Source organism: Dermacentor albipictus, unplaced genomic scaffold, assembly GCF_038994185.2.
Source record: "Dermacentor albipictus isolate Rhodes 1998 colony unplaced genomic scaffold, USDA_Dalb.pri_finalv2 scaffold_16, whole genome shotgun sequence".
In the NCBI taxonomy this organism is placed as follows: Eukaryota; Metazoa; Arthropoda; class Arachnida; order Ixodida; family Ixodidae; genus Dermacentor; species Dermacentor albipictus.
In genome coordinates this window covers 7996992-8013533 of record NW_027225570.1, presented here as the reverse complement: position 1 = coordinate 8013533, position 16542 = coordinate 7996992, and the positions used below count along the sequence as shown (strand labels likewise).

Here is a 16542-nt window from a genome sequence, read left to right as displayed (position 1 = left end):
CTCGAAAACTGCATAAAGCCATCGTGCAAGAACACCGAGGATTAGTGATAAGAGGTGTCCTCCTCCTGCATGACAACACCCCGATTCACAGGTCTCGTGTTGGCCAGGCTGCCATTCGAGAGTGGTTTTGAACAGTTGGACCACCTACCCTACAGTCCCGGCCTGGCCCCCAAGTGACTTTTATTTATTTCCAAATTTGAAGAAATACCTCAAGGGAATGAGGTTTGGTGACTTGAACTCGCTTCAAACTGCCGCAGAGGAGTGACTTGGCAACCAAGAAGAAAGGTTTTTTTGCAAGGTATCAAAAGCTTTTAAAAAAAAGTGGGAGATGTGCATTCGGGGGGGAGGGGAGATTATGTTGAAAAATAATTTGTTTTCCAAGGTCTGGCAGCTTTCCTAATATGCGAGTTGCAAAACTTTTTCATTACTCCTCGTACCACGAATTTCGTACGCTCGTCCTCTTCATCGAAACCCAGAAGAATGGTGCACTTCGGATGACAGGCCTATCAGCTTCTGCTATTGACGCGTTGGACATATTTTCCGTCATTGTCACAGTTCTCGGAACTCGCAGCCTTGGCCGAGCTTTCGAAATACCCAGCGCTCACCTGGTAGTCCCCACCCGCCAACACATATCGAAGAAGAAACTGCTGCAACATCTCTGCCTGCATGACCAAACGGTTTCCCTTCGCCACACCCACGTCTTTCTCGCTCGCCTCTGCCTCGTTGCTCCCCATCTTCTTACTCCCACCGCTGCTTGGAAAGCTAAGGGGCACAGCTCCGAGAGGTGAGCCTGCCATGACGACTCAACCCGAAATTCCTCTGCTTACACTGCCTGGCCATCGGTTGTGATGGCCAGGTACTGTAAGCTGAGGAACCGATGGCCAGGCAGTGTAAGCAGAGGAATTTCGTGTTGAGGAACCTCATCAACATGGACATGAACTGTATTCCTGTAATATCACTGCTTGACACAAGAGTGCACACGTCGGTTATGTACTGTGAAAAGACAGCTTTTATCACACCTGATGGCCTTTATCAGTTTAAAGTCATGCCATTCAGTGTATATAATGCCCGGGCTACTTTTGAACGTATGATGGACGCTCTCCTTCACGGTTTTAAGTGGTCAATCTGCCTGTGCTACAGAAGAACTTCACTTTGGCCTAGTTGGTATTTACTGCATATCATATTGACCGCAAATAAGACGGGGACTCGGACTCGGTCGCCGTCTTATTTGTGGTCAATATTGTCACGTGGTGGTGACGTGAAGAACACAGTAGCAATACTGTGATAGACAAAACTAACCTTTATTGGGCGAACCTGTGCCCACAAAACAGGCTACACTTATAGCACAACGATAGCGGCGAACACGGTCGGCGATCGTCGAAAAATCTCATCAGCGGTTCAAGCGCGTCGGCTTTTATACACAATCGTCGAATGTTCCAGACTAATCGTTGGGACCCGCGTGCCTTCCATAAAGTTCTACATCTTTCGCGTCAGGCGAATAAATCAGATAACACAAGGTTCGGCAACAACAGACTGCGGATAGAAGCATCGATAACTTTCCAGAAACTTCGGATACATGCAAGCGCGTCCCGCGCTGTGTGATAAGATTTGTTAGGCGGTGAAACCTGGTCGCCCGATAAATATAAATACACGTGTCAATACCCCCCTCTTAAAAAGCATCGTCCCGATGCTACAAAGAGAGCGAAACACAAAGGGACACTTATTAAACATAAGTAACAAAACAACGAAAAGAAATAAAGTCCAAAGGTCAGTTACGCGAAGTCCCAAAGTTCGTCAACGCTGGTGGTACGGCTTGAGCCGCACAACGTGGACAATTTCAGGTCGTGAGCGGCGCCGCTGTGACAGCGAAATGCCGTCTGGCACGACCTCGTAGTCCAGTGCACCAATACGTCGGATGATCTTGTACGGTCCAAAATAGCGACGCAAAAGCTTCTCGCTCAGTCCTCGTCGGCGTATAGGGGTCCAAACCCAAACACGGTCACCGGGCTGGTACTCGACAAAGCGTCGTCGGAGGTTGTAGTGACGGCTGTCGGTCCTCTGCTGGTTCTTGATCCGCAGGCGGGCGAGCTGTCGGGCTTCTTCGGCGCGCTGGAGATAGCTAGCGACGTCGAGATTTTCCTCGTCAGTGACGTGGGGCAGCATGGCGTCGAGCGTCGTCGTCGGATTCCTGCCGTAAACCAGCTTAAACGGCGTGATCTGTGTTGTTTCTTGCACCGCCGTGTTGTAAGCGAATGTTACGTATGGCAGGACGGCATCCCACGTCTTGTGTTCGACGTCGACGTACATCGCTAGCATGTCGGCGAGGGTCTTATTCAGCCGCTCCGTAAGACCATTCGTCTGCGGGTGGTAGGCCGTTGTCCTCCTGTGCCTTGTCTGACTGTAGTTCAGAATGGCTTGAGTGAGCTCCGCTGTAAAGGCCGTTCCTCTGTCGGTGATGAGGACTTCTGGGGCGCCATGTCGCAGCAGGATGTTTTTGACAAAGAATTTCGCCACTTCGGCTGCGCTACCTTTCGGCAGTGCTTTAGTTTCAGCGAAGCGGGTGAGGTAGTCTGTCGCCACGACGATCCACTTATTTCCGGTTGTTGACGTCGGAAAGGGTCCCAGCAAGTCCATCCCGATCTGCTGGAATGGTCGGCAAGGAGGCTTGATTGGCTGTAGTAATCCGGCTGGCCTTGTCGGCGGTGTCTTGCGTCGCTGACAGTCGCGGCATGTCTTGACGTAACGGGCGACATCGGCGGTTAGGCGCGGCCAGTAATACCTTTCTTGTATCCTCGATAGCGTCCGGGAGAAACCGAGGTGCCCAGCGGTCGGATCGTCATGTAGGGCGTGCAGTACTTCTGGACGTAGCGCCGACGGAACAACAAGAAGGTAGTTGGCGCGGACTGGTGAGAAGTTCTTCTTCACGAGTAGGTTGTTTTGAAGCGTGAACGAAGATATTCCACGCTTAAATGCCCTTGGGACAACGTCGGTGTGCCCTTCCAAATGCTCGATTAGGGCTTTTAGCTCCGAGTCACCTCGTTGCTGTTCGGCGAAGTCTTCCGCGCTTATTATTCCAAGGAAGGCGTCGTCATCCTCGTCATCTTGCGGCGGCGGGTCAATGGGGGCGCGGGATAGGCAATCGGCATCTGAGTGTTTTCTTCCGGACTTGTAGGTTACAGTGATGTCGTATTCTTGTAGCCTGAGGCTCCACCGTGCCAGCCGTCCTGAAGGGTCTTTTAGGTTGGCTAGCCAACACAACGCATGATGATCGCTGACCACCTTGAATGGCCTGCCATATAGGTAAGGGCGAAATTTCGCTGTGGCCCAAACGATGGCGAGGCATTCCTTTTCGGTTGTAGAATAATTGCCTTCTGCTTTTGACAATGATCGGCTAGCGTAAGCTATCACGTGTTCATGTCCATCTTTTCTCTGGACTAGGACGGCACCGAGGCCTAGGCTACTGGCGTCAGTGTGTATTTCGGTATCGGCGTGCTCGTCGAAGTGCGCAAGTACGGGCGGCGACTGCATGCGTCGTTTGAGTTCTTGAAATGCGTCGCCCTGTGGCGTTTCCCACTTGAACTCGACGTCACATTTAGTTAGCTGTGTCAGCGGCTCAGCGATGCGTGAAAAATCCTTGACAAATCGCCTGTAGTAGGCACACATGCCAAGAAATCTACGCACTGCCTTCTTGTCGGTGGGCTGCGGAAACTTTGCAATGGCAGCTGTTTTCTGCGGGTCGGGGCGTACTCCGGATTTGCTGATGACGTGGCCTAGGAATAGAAGCTCATCGTAAGCGAAGCGGCATTTTTCTGGCTTCAGAGTGAGCCCTGATGACTTGATGGCCTCTAGAACTGTGGCAAGCCGCCTAAGGTGATCGTCAAAACTTTCGGCGAATACAACGACGTCATCCAAGTAAACGAGACAGGTCTGCCACTTCAATCCTGCTAAAACCGTGTCCATCACGCGCTGGAACGTTGCAGGCGCCGAGCACAGTCCAAATGGCATAACCTTGAACTCGTAGAGGCCGTCTGGGGTGATGAAGGCGGTCTTTTCACGATCTCTTTCGTCGACTTCTATTTGCCAATAGCCAGACTTGAGGTCCATCGAGGAGAAGTATTTAGCGTTGCAGAGCCGATCCAATGCGTCGTCTATCCGTGGGAGAGGGTATACGTCCTTCTTCGTGATCTTGTTCAGACGACGATAATCGACGCAGAAACGAAGGGTTCCGTCCTTTTTCTTCACCAGCACAACAGGAGATGCCCACGGGCTTTTCGACGGCTGGATGATGTCGTCGCGCAGCATTTCATCGACTTGTTCTCTTATAGCTTCACGTTCTCGCGGGGAAACTCGGTAAGGGCTCTGGCGAAGTGGTCGAGCGTACTCCTCGGTGATTATGCGATGCTTGGCGACTGGTGTTTGTCGAATCCTCGATGACGTCGAAAAGCAGCCTTTGTATCGCCGGAGCAGACTTCTGAGCTGCTGTTGCTTAATCACGGGGAGACTTGGATTAATGTCGTAGTCTGGTTCGGCAACCATGGTCGTCGGGGTAGATTCGGCGGATTCCGAGAGGACAAACGCATTGCTGTTTTCCAGAATTTCCTCGATGTATGCGATCGTCGTGCCCTTGTTGATGTGCTTGAACTCCTGGCTGAAGTTTGTCAGCAACACTTTCGTGTTTCCTCCGTGCAGTCGAGCGATCCCTCTTGCGACGCAAATTTCACGGTCTAGCAGTAGACGTTGGTCGCCTTCGATGACACCTTCTACGTCAGCGGGTGTTTCGGTGCCGACCGAAATAACAATGCTGGAGCGAGGCGGGATGCTCACTTGATCTTCGAGCACACTCAAGGCGTGGTGAGTACGAGGGTTCTCCGACGGTATCGCATGGTCTTCCGACAGAGTTATTGACTTCGACTTCAGGTCGATGACTGCGCCGTGTTGGTTGAGGAAGTCCATGCCGAGAATGACGTCTCGTGAACACTGTTGGAGGATAACGAAGGTGACAGGGTAAGTCCGGTCGTGAATGGTAATTCTTGCCGTGCACAGTCCAGTCGGCGTTATGAGGTGTCCTCCGGCGGTACGAATTTGAGGGCCTTCCCACGTAGTCTTAACTTTCTTCAACTGGGCGGCGATGTGTCCACTCATGACGGAGTAATCAGCCCCTGTGTCGACTAAGGCAGTGACTGCGTGGCCGTCGAGAAGCACGTCGAGGTCGGTGGCTCTTTGTCTTGCATTACAGTTCGGTCTTGGCGTCGGATCACGACTGCGTCGCGTTGACTTGTGGCTGGTATGTGACGTCGTCAGGTCGTCTTTCGTCGTCGCATTCTTTCCTTCCAGACTTCGTCGGGACGGCGGCGTGTCGTTATGTCGTCGACGTAGTTTCTTCGGCGTCTTCGTCGGCGGCGGAGGATCTTCGACAGTTCGACGGACAGCAACCGCACCTCCATCGGTTGCTGCTTTTAGTTTTCCGGATATGGGCTCGCTGACCGGCCCCGAGCTGGGCCAGTGTATGGTCGGCGCTGCGGCGACAGGTAGCGGCCTGGTGATGGTGAACGCGACGGTCGTCGAGAGCTCCACTGAGTAGCCGCGAGGTAGTCAGCGATATCGCGAGGGCGTTCACCTTGCTGCGGGCGCGGAGCGTTGACGGCGAAACCTCGCAGTCCCATTTCCCGGTATGGACATCGTCGGTAGACGTGACCCGCTTCCCCGCAATGGTAGCAGAGCGGGCGGTGGTCAGGAGCGCGCCAAACGTCGGTCTTCCTCGGGTAGCTCCGCTGGGCGACGGGTGGGCGCGCTGTCGGCGGCGGCGGCGGTGGTCGACGGAATTGCGGCGTTACAGGGCCCTGGCGCGGTCGCTGAGGAGGGCCTTGACGGCGTACGACGGCGGCGTAGGTCATCGCTTCGGGTTGGGGTAATTGAGGTTGCATCTCCGGAACTCCAAGCGACCGCTGAACCTCATCTTTGACGATGTCAGCGATCGAGGCCACTTGAGGTTGCGACGAAGGGAAGATCTTCTGAAGCTCCTCTCGTATGACTGCCCTGATAGCCTCGCGCAGGTCTTCGGAGGCCAGTGATTGAACTCCGGCATAGTTTGTAGCGTTGGTGCGGCGGTCGAATTGCCGGTTTCGCATCTCGAGTGTCTTCTCGATGCTAGTGGCCTCGCGAAGAAACTCGTCGACAGTCTTCGGTGGGTTTCGTACCATACCGGCGAAAAGTTCCTCCTTAACACCACGCATTAGTAGCCGGACTTTCTTTTCCTCGGACATTTCCGGGTCGGCGTGGCGGAATAGGCGGCGCATTTCTTCTGTAAAAATCGTGGTGGTCTCGTTGGGCAGCTGCACTCGGGTTTCCAGTAGTGCTTGGGCTCGTTCTCGTCGTACGACGCTTGTGAATGTCTTCAGGAAGCCGCTTCGGAAAAGGTCCCAGGTCGTTAACGTGGCTTCTCTGTTCTCGAACCACGTCCTGGCAGCGTCTTCCAATGCGAAGAAGACATGTCGCAGTTTGTCGTCGCTGTTCCAGCTGTTAAATGCAGCGACCCTCTCGTACGTCTCGAGCCAGGTTTCCGGGTCCTCGAATGTTGAACCGCGGAACGTGGGGGGCTCCCTGGGCTGCTGCAGCACGACAGGGGATGCTGGGGCTGCCATTGGGGTGGACTTGGTGGCAATCTTTCTGGTCGTCTCGGGCAAAAGTCCGAGCTCCGGGGGAAGTTGTTGAAGACGGCGGCTTGCTCGATGGTCCGGGACTGCGTTGGTGTTGTCTTTGCGTTCCGGGCTTGGATCACGGCTTGTCGGGGGCGTCCGGTACATGGACCACCCAGCACCTCCACCAGATGTCACGTGGTGGTGACGTGAAGAACACAGTAGCAATACTGTGATAGACAAAACTAACCTTTATTGGGCGAACCTGTGCCCACAAAACAGGCTACACTTATAGCACAACGATAGCGGCGAACACGGTCGGCGATCGTCGAAAAATCTCATCAGCGGTTCAAGCGCGTCGGCTTTTATACACAATCGTCGAATGTTCCAGACTAATCGTTGGGACCCGCGTGCCTTCCATAAAGTTCTACATCTTTCGCGTCAGGCGAATAAATCAGATAACACAAGGTTCGGCAACAACAGACTGCGGATAGAAGCATCGATAACTTTCCAGAAACTTCGGATACATGCAAGCGCGTCCCGCGCTGTGTGATAAGATTTGTTAGGCGGTGAAACCTGGTCGCCCGATAAATATAAATACACGTGTCAATATGATATGCTGCCTGTGCTACCTCGCTCGTATTTTCACCAACTTTTGCCACACACCTCTGTCACCTTTCAACAATGCTTTGTTTTCTGCAAGGCTGGGCGTCAGCTCAATTCACTAAAATGTTACTTCAGCCACTGACGATGAGCAAAACGAGAACAAGGTGAAAACAGGAGCCAACGTTTCGACAAGTGGACTTGTTTTCTTCAAGGCCTTGAAGAAGACAAGTCCACTTGTCGAAACGTTGGCTCCTGCTTTCACCTTATTCCCGTTTTGCTCATCGTCTTGAATTTCCATCTTAAGCCTTCCCCGTGTTTTCCCTGGACTTCAGCCACTGGCAACTTACTGTGCTCGGACACCTCTTCGATTCTTACGGTGTCTGCCCCGATCCCAAGAAAGTTCGCACAGTCAAGAATTTCCCCGTGCCGACCTGTGCCAACGATGTTCGAAGCTTTGTGGGCCTCTGCTTATACTTCCGCGGGTTCGTACACAATTTTGCTAACGTTGCTGGTCCTCTCACAGAACTTTTCAACAAAGGCGCAGATTTTGTCTAGAGTCCAGAGCAAGCTACTGCAGTCACTGAGCTTACCGTGTGGTTCACTTTACCGCCAGTTCTCACTCATTTTGATCTGACCGCTTCAACGGAAGTTCGCACCGATGCTAGCAGTCACGTTATCGGCGCTGTTTTGGCTCAGGATTAGCAAGGTTGCGACCATGCTGTTGCGTATGCTAGCCGTCTTCTGTCCCACGCAGAGTGCAATTACTCCATTACTGAATCCAAGTGCCTTCTCATTTGAGCAGTGGGTAAATTTTGCCCCTACTTGTACAGCTGGCCATTCCCAGTTATCACTGACCGTCATGCCTTATGCTGGCTTTCAATTCTAAAGGATCCTACTGGATGTCTTGGTTGGTGGGCCCTACAACTCCAAAAGTACTCATGCACAGTTGTGCATAAGAGTTGCCGACACTGATTGTTTGTTGCACCATCCAGTAGACCTACCGCAGCTGCGAGTCTACCTGCATGCTTTTGTTTAGTGCATGTCAGAACAACGGAGATAAGCAACGCCCTGACCCATACTTGTGAGACCTCATTCTTTGGCTAACTTGTGAGACACCTTCCCCTTCTCTGCATATGTTTGCACTCCAGGACGGCATCTTGTACCGTTACAACATGCACACTGACGTTCCTGAACTGCTCTTGGTTATTCCCACTCATATGTGTCAAACTTTCCTCACACAATGTTCTTACCGCAGGTCACCTCTGAGTCTCTCGGACGTATGACCGTGTTCAGCATCCCTTCTTTTGGCCCGGTATTTACCATTCCTTCTGCCGCTACGTCGCTTCCTGTGAACAATGCTACCGCCACAAGAAACCAGCACTACTCCGAGCTGGCCGCCTTCAACCTTTAATCAAAAGACTAGCACAAATAACAGGGACACAGACAAAGACGACAGGACGAGTGCCTTGATCGCATTCAACCCCTTGGCGTACCACTGGAGCCATTTTTTAGGGTTGGTCTTGACCTTCTTGGCCTTTTCTTGCTATCTTCACGCAGAAATTAGTGGATAGCAGTTGCTACCAACTACACAACCAGGTCTGCAATCCCTTGGGTTCTTTCAACTAGCTGTGCAAATGACGTCGCCGACTTCCTCCTCGAAGACACGATACGAGACCATGGCGCTCCTCAACGACTCCTCACAGACCAGGGCTGCTATTTCATATCAAAGGTTGTCCAAGACCTCTTGCATTTCTGCGCTACAAGGCACAAGTTGAGAACGGTGTACCACCCTCAGACCAACTGCCTTACAGAGCATCCTAAAAGACATGCTTGCTATGCATGTTTCTGCTGACCATCGTGACTGGGACGTCACTCTGCTCTTCGTAACATTTGCTTATAGTTCCTCCCGATATGACCCTGCAGGTTTTTCTCCATCTTATCTCTTGTACGGAAACCCCACGCTGCCATTCGACACTCCTACCCGACGTTCTTGACACATCGTCGGAATACGCCTGTGCCACCATCGTCAATGCAGTAACATCTGTTCTGCTTTCATGAGCTAAATACACATTAATTTAAAAAAAAAACTTTTTGTATGCGAACAAATAGGGACAAAGAAGAGGAGCAACACAAGGACGGGCGCTTTCTAACAACTGGTTTTATTTTCGAAGAACTTCCTGCTTAAATACCCGTATATCTGCGCGATCTAGTAAACAGAGCACGCCTATAGCGCATATAACACTTGAGATAAAATGCCGTGGACCAAAGCCACCCGGTCAACATAAAAGAAACAGCAAGACGCATGTAAGAAGCATATAACATGTGTCATGATTAACTTCAGACCTTCTGAGCTAGTTTTCATTCCTGCTGCCATGCCTGTGGACAGAAGCAGATTAGCGAGAAAGTTTCTGCTGCCTAAAGCATTAGTAAAGCTAATGCGGATGGAGAACGCTAAAATAACAAAACCAAATGAAGCTTCCGTGTACTTCACTATAATTTATTAATGCGCCTGCCTAAATGAAAGTAAGCTCCGTGATTTGAAATGCCCACGTGATATTTAAAATATATAAAAAGAAAGCAATGGTATACTTGCTGGGAAGAAAGAATTCGTCCCGAGTGAGATGTTTCAAACGAACCAGCAGTGTGTCCATCACCTTTGGCCAATGTGTAAGTTTCTTATACGCGTCGCTCTCTAATGTGCGTCATCTGCTTCTTTCGGGAAACGATGAAATTATACATTGCTGTCTTTCCACCGCGATGACATGAATAATGGTGCACAGCAAAAGTCTTTAGACATCCGTATATTTTGTTCTTTTGGGGGAGGGGGCTTGTGCATCGTAGCATCACGGCAATTTCAGAACTATGGGGCATTCAGGGCATGCTGCGATAGGAAACCCTCTTTCACTTCAAGCCTGAACCTGGAGTGGCCAGTTCTTGGCGCGGCCGCTAGGGGGCGAGCGATTACTTGGAGTCCTGAATAGCAAATCGACAAGCCATGTAAAGGGGCTGCTTGGGACCCACCTGCTCGGCACATATGGGCATCTTGCGCTGCATTGATTCATGCAGTGCTTTACATTACATCAACAACTAAAGTTGTCTGCCAAATTTTTTTCCTTGACAAAGGTGGCAACCTTGCCTGGCACATGGCCATTTTATGATGCAGCCATTGTGCATGCAGAATCTTCAGAATGCTTACCTTATGTCTTGTGGGTGGAGCAACCTCCAAAAACTCCTCCAGTAACTTCAGGGACGAAGTTTTTGCAAATGCAGAAGCTTAGAGAATCTGCTATGCACTTTGGCAATGAAGGCGATGCTCAACCTTCTCAACAATAAGGATCCTATTTTGCAAAATGTTCTGAGGAGTAAAGGATGTTCATTGTTCGCTGCTACCTACCGAATTGTGAAGTTCTGTATCACAAGCTAAAGGTGGTATTACAGAATTGGCTAACTAGATGGCTTGGATGACAAAATCCATGCATACAAGCGTGAATGAGGCTTGTTCTCTTTCGTCAACGCAGCACTCTTACTGTCCCTGCAGATCCTGTATCCGTGAATTGAGAGACGTTTTTATTCAATCATTTTTCATGTCGGTGATGTGCTGAGTGTTACGGTTCACGTGCAGCGGGGCTTGCTCATCAGTATAGTGACCTTGCACGATCCATCAGTTTCATGATATCTGGGGCTGGTTAGGAAAAGTTTTCAGACATAATGTGTGAAAAATATACCATGCTTATGGGAGGTCACCGTGCCATGAAAATCTGTCAGCCAGTATTTTGAGCTATGCTAGTATGAGTTTACTGTACAGGCTTCTGTGCATTATTTATTCCCACGTGTGCTGCTTTTTCTGTGTCCCATTCAGGGTGTGGATGTGAGTGAGCCAGTCGACATAGCCCAGCGCTTCCGCAATGCGGCCGTGTGGCACAGTGCGGAGGAAATGGTGTCCGAGCGGCAGTGCTACTGGCAGCCACTGGGTCCACTCCAGCTGCCATCGAGAACGGAGCTGGAACGCAATCCACGGAGCCGCTCGGCCAAGCTCCGTGTCGCCGAGAGGACGGTCATCGATTGACGCAAGCCATGTCAAGCACCAATCAATTCTGTTCATGAAAGCTTCACCTCATTTCTTGCATCTTCAGGATCATTAAAAGCCGTACAGCAGACTCGTAATTGTCAAGTTTTACGTGACTTTTCACGGCTTCCTGTTAAGTCGGAGCTAGCAGAGTTGACTCGCTCCCTAGGGTGGGTGTGTTTCTTGCAAGATAGGCTGGGCCAGTCCTGTGCCAGTGCACAACCTGTGTCCTCGCGTGGTTTGTAATGAGAGCTTACTATACCTGATTGGGCTGGTTGGTGTTGAATCATTTTTCTGTGAAGTGTAATGTTTAATGAAGACACGAAGGTGAGCACTATTTTCTAACTGCTGTGCCTTACTTCGAGACTGAACCCTGAAAAAATTCCAAAAACCCTCCTAAACATGACAAAAACAGTGAGAAAGCATAATGGCAAAGAAGATCTATCACTGTGTGTGCACACCCAAAACACAACAATTTGTTTGACAGTGAAAGAGCAGAAGGGAATTTTCCTTACAACGCTGCTGCAGGACCCGATGAAATCCTAATACAGGTAATCAAAATCCTCGGTCCAAATAGCAAGACATTTCTGACTAATGCCATTCAACAAGTGATTAAAGTGAAGAAAATTCTGGTTGGAGGCTGTGAAAGCAAGATGAACTTCATCTATAAAGGCAAAGGTGATAAAATAGGACGAGCTCATACAGGCCTATTACAGTAATGTCGGTACCCGCCGTGGTTGCTCAGTGGCTATGGTGTTGGGCTGCTGAGCACGAGGTCGCGGGATCAAATCCCGGCCACAGCGGTCGCATTTCGATGGGGGCGAAATGCGAAAACACCCGTGTATTTAGATTTAGGTGCACGTTAAAGAACCCCAGGTGGTCGAAATTTCCGGAGTCCTCCACTACGGCGTGCCTCATAATCAGGAAGTGGTTTTGGCACGTAAAACCCCATAATTTTAACACTAATGTCGGTGCTACATAAGATGGTGAGCAAGCCGTAAAATTCGAACTGTCGAAATAGGCAGATACAAATGATGTACTGGGGGAACTGCAGAATGGATGCAGATCAGGCAGACGCTTAATTAGAAGATATTTTTTTTTGTTTCAGCTCGGTGCATAGAGATTTCAGTAGCACAGAATAGACCGTTACAGATAGCATTTCTAGATATTAAGGGAGCCTACAACAATGTCGACAGGGAGTCGATATGGGATATCCTTAAGCACGAAGGCAGGGGTGCAGTTTGGACACCCGTTCGGCTGACTTTTTGCTGACCACGCTGAAAGCTTGAAACACCCATCGAGTTGAATTGCGGGGCCTTTGAAAATACAGCTCCAGTGGCAGGCCACCAAAACTAGTTTCGTGCCTTTGAGAACAAAAATGACATCACATCTGTTTTTAATGGATATAGCATCAGATTATTTTTCACCATACCCATGAAAAAGGCAAGCAAAGGTCTATACTGCTCCATGTCCGAAGTAGACGGATATTGAGAAACGTCAAACCCCGCACATCGGCTAGTACTGACAAGACCCACCATTCACAGCCACCCACATCATATAAGAGGCTATGTACTGGCCTTTTAAGAGCACTCGAGCAGGTGTTGTATACAGTAAAAGCTCGTTAATTCAAATTCTGCAGGGATGCTACAAAAATTCGAATTATACAGGGTCCTGAATATTTCGCTGCGGGTGTTTGAAAAAAGGTTTTACTCACAACGCTGCACTGTTTGTAATCTAATTTTGTAGAACAGTTGTGTTTTGGCATTGACTTCGTTTAGTGTAACACTTGGCTAGGAATTCGCCTGGTTTTTAGGAAAAAGTGCAAATTTTGTAAAGTACGAAAAGTACTTATGGGGATGTGAGCTGCTACCGCGATGGCACAAGCATAAACTTGTGTCGCCGCCGATCATCTGCAGAAAGCAGCATTTCAGGGAGGGAAGTTGCCTGTTCGAGCAACACATGGCAGCCCTCCCTGAAACGCTGCAGATGACGGCAGGTGGTGACAAGTTTATGCTTGCGCTATCGCGACAGCAGCTCGCATCCGCATAAGCACAGGCAAATTTGCACTTTTTAACGCGACAGCGTTGAGGAGCTCGTGTCACAGAAAAGCCGGTGTCAGCGGCGTTGACCGTGAGCGATAAATCCCGGGAGACACTTCATAAATAAAGAACTTGCAAGATGGGTTGAATGGGAATCGAACCAGGGTCTCTGGAGTGTGAGACGGAGACGCTACCACTCAGCCACGAGTTCGCTGCTTCAAAGTGGTACAAAAGCGCGTCTAGTGAATGCGGTGTTGCCTTAGAAACGTGCCGTCGAAAGTTCTACTGCGGTGTATATCGGTAATTATGAGCCTGTAACTTATGGCGTTTTTCACTGGTCGATCTGGTGCGGCCGCCGAAATCCTCGAGCGAGCGCTCGGGTTTCACAAATCCGAATCGGCCAGCGGAGCGCAAAAACGCTCCGCGGTGGATCACACAGGAAGTCTGCGTACACGTCGCACGAACCGGTTCCGAAAACCATGCCTGACTTCCGTTCTGTACGTTTCCACGGCAACCAAACTGGCTGTCCCCCGTGTGTAATTTGACCGTGGCAATCGCATAGTCCGTCATTTCCATGTCGCGCCCGCAAGGAATGTGCATGGACAACGTGCATAGAAGTCTTCGTACAGCACCTGCGTCGCTTCGTAATCGCTGTCGTCCGCGCTCTCATCGCTAAACGCGAGCGCTGCAGCAGCACCGAACGCAGCCATTTTGCGAAGCAACACAATGTTATGCGTACCAACCGGGTACCGATTTCGCTTGAAGACGGAAGTGACGCGAGCTATTTCCGCCCGAATCCGCGCCTCGGCGGCGGAGCAAGTGAGAGCGATCCGGCGCGGAGCGAGTTGATCCGAAACGACCAGTGGAACGCGCGAACCCGCTCCAGATCGACCAGTGAAATTCGGATTCGTTGCCACGGAGCAAGAAATCCTGCTCCGAATCGACCAGTGAAAAACGCCATTACAGAAGTCGCAGTCGCATAAGTCGCAGTTACACGATAGCGAAGTACGTTTCCGCTACATTCCTTCTCCGCTCTGCGCACACGCAGAGCCATCTTGCGGCAAACACAGAAGACCCCCTCCTCGCAATGTGCGGCGCATCCCCGACACGTGATGCGCCACTCGCCCGCTTCTCCACTTCGGGCCGTGCGGGGACCGGTGCGAGAATGCCCCATTACCCTTGCGTTTAATAAGTTTTTCTCGCTTTCTCCCCTTCCAACGTCCAGCGTGCGTCACTCAAATCCTCGTGTTTAGGCGACGCGGCTCCTTTTTCCGCTCACAGCGCGATTCCTAGGTGCAGCGTCCGATGCGGGGCGCCTCTGACGTGTCGCTGCGTCGTAGCGCGTCTGGTGGGAAAGCGTCCCCTGCGATGTGTGCCGAGCTGCTTCCGAGGAGTCATGCGTCTGCGTAGTGCCCCCAAGCGAGATAGAGAACGATCCCATCGAGGCGTCAGCCCCATGATCGCGTCGGCCTTCATGGCGCGTCGCGGCCCGGTTGTCCGTGTCGATCACGACGTTTGCCTGGCGTAGATCGTTTCTCCTTCCGAGACACCGAGTTCTTTGGTTCGTTCCGCTTGCTCAGGCGCACGTTTCGTTGCCGCGCCGAACGCTGCGTTGCTCGCGCTCACCGCGTGATTAGCGGATGCAGAGTCCGATGCGGGGCGCCTCGTAAGTGATCGCTGCGCTGTAGCGCATGGTCTTACACCCCTTGGCGGGTCGACGGGAACGCTATCGCGTTCCACTCTTGAAGGTGAATCTTAAGCGTCCTTAAACGTCCGACAGTTATCAGTCGAGCCGCCTGACAAAGATACTTATCTGTTGTATTAGTTCAATTCTGCATATTGTATTTCTTAGCAAAAATATGACAGAGCTCAACGTCCGAGTGGAGGAGGGCATATCTGACCGCAAGCTTGTGCTGGTCAGTAGTAGGCCTGATAGTTGTGAAAGGAAGCACGTTAAGCCCAGCAAAATTGCTAAAGACTATTAATGCCAATGATCAAACTATCCTTGATGAACTTTGGAAGCTGGTCGACAACTTACCAAAAACTGATGTTACTGCACTGTGGCATGCGTTTGTGACCTGCGTTAAATACTGCATTGATGCATTCGTGCCGTCTATATGTATTAAACCACAACGAAAAAACCCATGTATTCACAGAAAAATTATACATATAAAACGCACGTTAAAACGCGCCACAAAGCGCCGGAACAAAAACCCTGAATTTATTAGCCACCTGCAAGTCCAGCTTTCAGACGCATTGTCTTTTGCCCAACAAAAATATTTTTCTAATACTTTGCTGAATTACATAAAAGCCAGTCTCGATAAATTTTGGCGATATCTTGGCAGTGGGAACACACATTTGCAAGAAATAAGGCAACGCGACATTGTGATCACAGATACTCAGGCGATATCTAACATAATTAATGAATATTTCCATTCTGTGTTCACCCGCGCTGATAGAGCCATGGAGGCTTCTTCTTCTCCGTGCCAAGTATCAGACTTCATATCTTTTGAAGGCGTGTTTTCCTTATTGCTTAATGATAAAGAAAAATCTTCTGGGGGGGGGGCGGATGGCATACCAAATTCTTTTCTTCGCCGTTACATTGAGCCTGTTGCACACATCTTAACAGCTGTGTTTTCTTTATCCATGAGCACAGCAACTTTACCTGATGACTGGCCTGTGGCTCGTGTCATTGCAGTCCACAAGAAGGGTGATCGCGCCTTAGCATTGAAAGCTTTCGTCTCATTTCGTTGACATCCACATGCTGTAAAAGACTCGAACACATTATCGCTCATTACATAACTGCAGACCTGCGACGCAGCAGAGGGTGCTAAGAATCACTGGCTCCGGACAGGCCGCCATTGGAATATGAACCTGGCAACGTTTAACGCTAGAACGTTATCTAGTGAGGCGAGTCTAGCAGTGCTATTGGAGGAATTAGAGGGCAGTAAATGGGATATCATAGGGCTCAGTGAAGTTAGGAGGACAAAAGAAGCATATACAGTGCTAAAAAGCGGGCACGTCCTTTGCTACCGGGGCTTAGCGGAGAGAACGAGGCGTCGGATTCTTGATTAATAAGAATATATAGCTGGTAACATACAGGAATTCTATAGCATTAACGAGAGCGTGGCAGGTCTTGTTGTGAAACTTAATGTAGAAAATTAAGATTGTACAGGTCTACGCCCCTACATACAGT

General features: G+C 50.4%; 2 protein-coding genes across 5 annotated transcripts in view; one reads left to right on the top strand and one right to left on the bottom strand.

Moving 5' to 3' along the window:
- LOC135901681 (12S rRNA N(4)-cytidine methyltransferase METTL15) overlaps window positions 1-11412 on the top strand; it is a 101632-nt gene extending 90220 nt beyond the window's left edge. For all 4 annotated transcript variants that reach the window (XM_065431526.1, XM_065431525.1, XM_065431523.1 and 1 more), the window contains one exon: window positions 11101-11412. In XM_065431526.1, the coding sequence (XP_065287598.1) occupies window positions 11101-11307 (207 nt within the window). In that variant the 3' untranslated portion in view covers window positions 11308-11412. The remainder of the gene's footprint in view (window positions 1-11100) is intronic.
- Window positions 1-16542, bottom strand: part of LOC139051955 (uncharacterized) — a 30874-nt gene that overhangs the window by 8898 nt on the left and 5434 nt on the right. The gene's annotated exons all lie outside the window — the stretch shown is intronic.